The sequence below is a fragment of the Dermacentor albipictus genome, chromosome 4, assembly GCF_038994185.2.
Source record: "Dermacentor albipictus isolate Rhodes 1998 colony chromosome 4, USDA_Dalb.pri_finalv2, whole genome shotgun sequence".
NCBI classification, from domain to species: Eukaryota; Metazoa; Arthropoda; class Arachnida; order Ixodida; family Ixodidae; genus Dermacentor; species Dermacentor albipictus.
The window spans coordinates 94,477,897-94,483,896 of NC_091824.1; the positions used below are offsets into that span (position 1 = coordinate 94,477,897).

Consider the following 6,000-nt stretch of genomic DNA (forward strand, 5'->3'; position numbering starts at 1 on the left):
TGTACCGGGCGTATGGGAACACTTGACGTCGATGTGCAGTATCGAAACGAACTGCATTTAATCAGGGTTCACGAATCTTAAGCATACTCCTTGAATGAAAGATAGAACTAGGAGAGAGCACTGGGGGAAGCACGATTGAAGCCAAACGCACCGGCCAAACACGTGATCAGCACGTCAGAGCACGCGGTAGTGTTTAGTTCTCCCACTCTGCAGGCAGAATTACAGCAGGACAGCCGAACAAGTGTGTACCGATTGAAAGCTAACGGAAAGTAAACATTATACTGAGCCCCAGAAATAACGTGCTGGGCCGATACGGCCAGGAAAAAGGACAAGATAATAATAATATTTGGGGTTTTACGTGCCAAAACCACTTTCTGATTTTGAGGCACGCCGTAGTGGAGGACTCCGGAAATTTTGACCACCTGGGGTTCTTTAACGTGCACCTAAATCTAAGCACACGGGTGTTTTCGCATTTCGCCCCCATCGAAATGCGGCCGCCGTGGCCGGGATTCGATCCCGCGACCTCGTGCTCAGCAGCCCAACACCATAGCCACTGAGCAACCACGGCGGGTAAAGGACAAGATAATGGTTTCAGGGAGAGTTAGCTTGGTTACCCTGTCTGCGAGACGTAACGCTCTCTCGTAGTTTGTTGCCTACATTGTATACACCAGAATTTATAGCACATTAAGACGGCTGCCATGTTTTTTATTGTGATGATGGTGGTCTTGTGAACTCCGCATGGGCACTGTGGGAACGGCGCTGGCTACGACGGGCCACAGCCTGTTCGCGGTTGTCAGTCACCTGCAATGACCAGCCATTTTGTCTTCTCTGGAGGCCGTTAAGTGTGTTTTATACCACAGACTTAGTTTACTGAAAACCCCCTGCTTCAACGGAGCTGCAATGTGGTCTGATTCACTGCACTTGCAATGTCGTATAGTTGCCCAAGATTTTCTCGATGATATCTGCGCATTATAACATTGTTGGGCCTGAGGCAGTATATGAATAAACTGGATGACATCTGGTTCTCGCAATTTTGTTTTTTAAAAGGACAGTAGCGTGTTTGTGCCGCGCGCTACTACCATACCATGTGCAGAATTGTTTACATTGCTTACTGTGGTGTTCTCTTAGCATACCACGACCTAGATGAGCACAATAAAGTGATTTTGTATGTCTTTGCACAATGCATGTATTCACAGGGAAATGTCGAGCAAGCACGAACGGCATGGTCTCTTTTAAGTTCGGTTGACACTGACAATCAACACATTCAGCAACACAACCTATTATTGGGCCGTTGCAGTGTGCACGAGATAAAAACATTACGCATTTCTCTCTTATATACCTTGCTTGGGCTGCTATAGTTAAGGCGCTTTTCTACCGTCTCATTCAATAGAAAACAGGTAATAATTTGCGTCCATGTATTGCTGAAGTGGGAACCAGCTCTGATAGGAACTGAACATTCTTAGCGCGTAGCTGAATGTGAGCATCGAACAATTATTAACAGTTCAAGCAGCTTGACACGGTACGCAAAAAAAAAGTGACGCAATTAGGCGTGCATAGCACTGTTTCTATGGAAGCTAGGCATATGCTGGTTTATTTTTTCGTGGTGACGACTACTTGAGTGCGGCTGATTTTTCTGTATGAAAAAATTGAAGACGCTTGTGAAATCTGAGGAAACAGCGGAGCTATGGTTCTCCTGTGTTTCCCTTGCGATTTTCTTTTGTGTACCTGTTTCTTTTCTATTCATTTGTTATGATTATCTATTCTGTTATTGATTAATTGTAGGATTATTCGCTCTCTGACGGCGCTGGCGTTCCCGCGCGAGCGCGCGCTAACGTTCTAGCGGTTGCGCCTCCGCTGTGTCCGGAGCGGGTACATGCTGCAGTTCACCGGCGAGCGCAGTGGAACATCCCAACCGTTCGGCGTCCATGGCGCGAAATACCGTCTCACGGACGCTCTCTCTCTCTCTTATATACCCATTTCCTCTCCCCTCCTCCTCTGCCGCCACCTAGCGCGTGCTGATTGGCTCACTCAGAGCAGCGCACCCTCTCGCGGACTCTCGCTGTGGTAGTGGCGCCATAGGTCGGCCCTGTGGGGAACCTTCTCCTGGCGTGACAGACGCGCGCACGGACAACAACCACGGTCAACGCACATTGTGAGCCCCTAAACAGCTCCGCTGTTAAAACACAGGACACTAAAACCACCAACTTTCGTGCAGTTTTGTTACGGTGGCCGTAACGGAACAATGGCTGCGCAAGTTACGAATTAGACGCGCGCACCCGATCAATTTCTACTCATCTTTTATTGGTATACGAAACGCGATTGTAGGTACGGCCGTGACCTCCTTGGGGTTTCCGTCAAGAAAATGAATAGAGAAGGTTCAAAATAAGACCGCAGAACGACCATACACGGCACTGTTAACCCAATGCCGCAGCGTATGAAAGTAGGACACTCGCGTCGTTTACGACAGCAAAACGAATGCCCACCGAGCAAACATACTTGGTACGAAAGCTTTCCGTGACAAGCCCAATGACGAATGGTGTTTTTCAGGCGTCGCGGAGAACTCGTATGGCGAGTAGACACAACGCAACCTTCTAGTGTCTGCATGTACTGCATGTATACGTCGCAGGGCTCTTCCGTGAGCCGCGTACTCTTTCGCTTGATGTTGGTGCAGCCAACGACGTTACGGTGCCACCGGCAGAAAGACCTTTGTTCATCCGCGCTTCCCAGAATATGCGGAAAACAATGAACACGGCAGGTGCAGAGGGACCGGTCTAAAAGCACCACAACAAGTGAACCCACACCGCAAGTAGAGCCATTATTTCTGTCTGCCGCGGTCTCTGATGGAAGGCAACACCAGGCGTAGAGAGTAACGGCGCAGCTGACACTCGCGCTACGAGGCTATACACAGCGGGTCTATGCACCCACCTTGGCGAGCAGTTCCACGTTCGGCGTGTAGAGAATCTTGGTGGCCGTGTGCTCCCAAAGCTGGAGCGGCTGGGTGCGTCCGTAAAGCGTCAATCCCACGGGGTCCCCGAAGCTCAGCTCCAGGCTGTCCTTGCCGATGCCGTACATGGCGATGACGGTGAATGCAACCTCGAGCAAGGTCCACACCACGTGACGTCTGATTTGGTTGATGTAGACATCTTTCCATAGGATGATGTACAACTGGCGCATAGAGCTGCCCATTTCTGGCACACGCAGATTCAGCGCACGGGACAAGAATGTCGTCACTGTGTGTGGGAGAGAAAGAAATAGAGCAAACATTCCGATGCCTTTGTCAAGCTGCAACTTAACTGTACCTTTCGGTCATCAGGGCAGTGAGCATTGGGAATTCGGACATATTGCGCTCGGAGTCAAAGGCACGCATGGCATTGGGAACTGCGAGGGAATAATTTCACATACGTCCGGGCTCGTTATAGGCTTACTGCTGGGGCAACTGGCGGGACTACTTCTATGGCTGCACCTTCGACTTCCGAGCTTTGTGCCAGCGGACTTTTGGTTCTGTGATATCCCTTGCGTTGCCCCAGATACTACATGCAGGCTCTTCAAATAAAGAGAACACGACTGAACTGCGGTCAGTGCCTTTAAAACGTGATACAAAGGTGAAATATTTGTACTCATGTACTTATGCTAAATTGCAGTGCAAAAGACCTGTAACAATGTGAAAAAAAAAACAAAACCACTGTTTAATCAAAAACGTCACCTACAACCTAGCGTTCACTTATGCCTCATGACTTTAGTGTTATTACGGACGAAGTAAACAGTCAAAACTGGGGAAACTTACGGAACACCTAGTGTCGGTCCTGGGATCTGCAATGAACCTAGCGTTGACCCTGAATCTACGACTCGGGTCCTAGTGCTGTTTATAAATGATGTGCATGAATACAATGGCTTAAAAAGATGGGTACACCAGCTAGTTGCTTGACACTTATCATGTTGCATGCATTTACTTACGACTTACGTTGCGCAGACGACTCCCGCTCCTTAGAGTCACTGGTTTTCACAGATGGGTTTATGGCGTTGTTCTCGGCTTGTGGTTGCTTCTTTGGGTGTGACCTCTTCCACTCTTTGATTTTGATGTGTATCTCCTCTAGCTTGCCTTGACGCTTGTCTTTCTTAGCGTCGTAATCAGCAGCTTTCTTTGAATCGCGCTTCTTTGCCTTATCGGCGTGCTTCGGAGCCTTCAATGGTGCTGACGGTGACGCCAACGACTGCGGTACGGGGAAATACGCGTGCGATTCGCGAGGAAGCGGCTCCACTGAGACAGGCGCTGCCAGGAGAGCCTGGAGTTCACGGAACGACTCCGGCCCTCCCAGTGGACCTGGCGCACGGTGGAGTGAAAGAGAGGTGCATTCTCGTGTAACTGGTTGCCTTGATTCTACTCGAAGCTCACCTGTAACTGCCGGAGATGCTGTTAACCCTAGTGCCCGAGGTTTCGCCGACTCCTGCTGACGCGGGAAGTCTTCTATTGACGGCTGGAAAGCAGCCGTGGAGGAGCCCTCGTTCGTCGGAAAAGTCTCGGCCGATGGCCAGGGGACAGAAAGCCCAGCGCGCTTTCTCCAAACACGATAGCGCGTTTTCGCTAATTTAGAGGTGCGCTTTTGCTTAGACGGCGTGCTTGCAGATGGCTTTTGTGCACTAACGGGTTCATGATGTTTTGAGGAGTGCTTCTCTGGAGAACGTTCCAAAAACAAAGACGCCTCGATCTCACAAGCGATGGATGCAACTTTGGTTAGAAGCTGCCCGGAGTCAGCGTCCAAACGTATTTCACCTTCTGCTGCATCTCGATCGGTGGTGGTACAGTTCAAGAGGTGACGTTCGAAATGGCCGGGAGAAAAACCGCGGTCCGGGCCGTCCGGCTCTTGGGCGTTTCCGTTTCGGCTCCCGGATCGGTGGACTTCACGAAGGCCGTCCACCTTACACGCTGTACTTTAATCTTCGGGTACCTCTGTCTCTGATGAAACTGCCGTCCTTGTTCAGCGGTGGTCTGCGCCTCGCACTAGCACTGCTCCAGGTGTAGACAGCTTGAAGCGAGTAGGATGCAGGCGGGTAGCAGTGCGGGTCTCCTCAATCTTCGGTCTCAGAGTAAGCCAACTTGCTCGGCGACAAACACTCGTGGCCTTGTCTTCATGCTAGAAATTTCCAGCAGCGAATCTGTGATCTATGACAGTCTTCAGCGCTTCCGACACATAACGGTGTCAGAGATTGACCTACACTGTGGATGGAACGACGCTGGCTTTACCTCCGCAGGGCTATTTCCACGAGCTCGCGTTCGATCGGGTCTGCAGGCGCCCCCACGAGGTTTCTCGCGCTCATTCGATGATGATGACGATGATTACCCTAAAGTTTTTCGCATAAAGCCACTCACGGGGACTGGCCAATGGTCGGATATATTTTACATATGTGTTAAGGGAATAAATTTACAAATCGATAATCTTGATAAATAACTCAAGCAAGTAAACTCAAAGATGATTCAGTAAACAGCTAGGATAATAGAACACAGAAAATTACAAGAAAATGTACATATATATTTATAAATGCGGCAGTAAGGCAACAATTAAATAAATAATAAATTAACAATGAAATCGGTTTGATTCAACAATGAATTTCTATATGGCAATGAATACATTCCTGTGTGAGTGCACAAGCACAGGAGCCCCGAAAGACAGACGCGCCGAGAGTTCAATGGCAGGCCGAGCTGTCGCACTGTAATTAACAATGTCCTTTTACCCAGGGAGGATAAACGGCGGCAGTCTACTAAGTAATGATCAATTGTTTCATATGTATTGCAGAAATGGCACAGAGGAGAAATTGTCAGACAAGATCGTTGCATGTGAAAATTTAAGGGTAAATAACTAACATTGCAGTTTCGTTAATGTCACTTCTGTCTGTCGTGTCTGGCAAAATTTCCTGCTACAAAATAATGGTCAATTATGGTGAAACGCCTCTTCTTCTTAGACTCGTCTCTAAATCTCATTGGAATTTCATCATTTGCTGACC

General features: G+C 48.9%; 1 protein-coding gene across 1 annotated transcript in view; it reads right to left on the minus strand.

Annotated features, from left to right (window-relative positions):
- The window catches only part of LOC135919980 (phospholipid-transporting ATPase ABCA3-like), a 48,164-nt gene extending 43,235 nt beyond the window's left edge, over positions 1–4,929 (minus strand). Inside the window, exons 1-3 of the mRNA XM_065454009.1 lie at positions 4,394–4,929; positions 3,962–4,321; positions 2,926–3,230 (exon numbers count right to left, since the gene is read on the minus strand). Of these exons, the coding sequence (XP_065310081.1) occupies positions 2,926–3,186 (261 nt within the window). The 5' untranslated portion in view covers positions 3,187–3,230; positions 3,962–4,321; positions 4,394–4,929. The remainder of the gene's footprint in view (positions 1–2,925; positions 3,231–3,961; positions 4,322–4,393) is intronic.
- Positions 4,930–6,000: the final 1,071 nt, after the last annotated feature.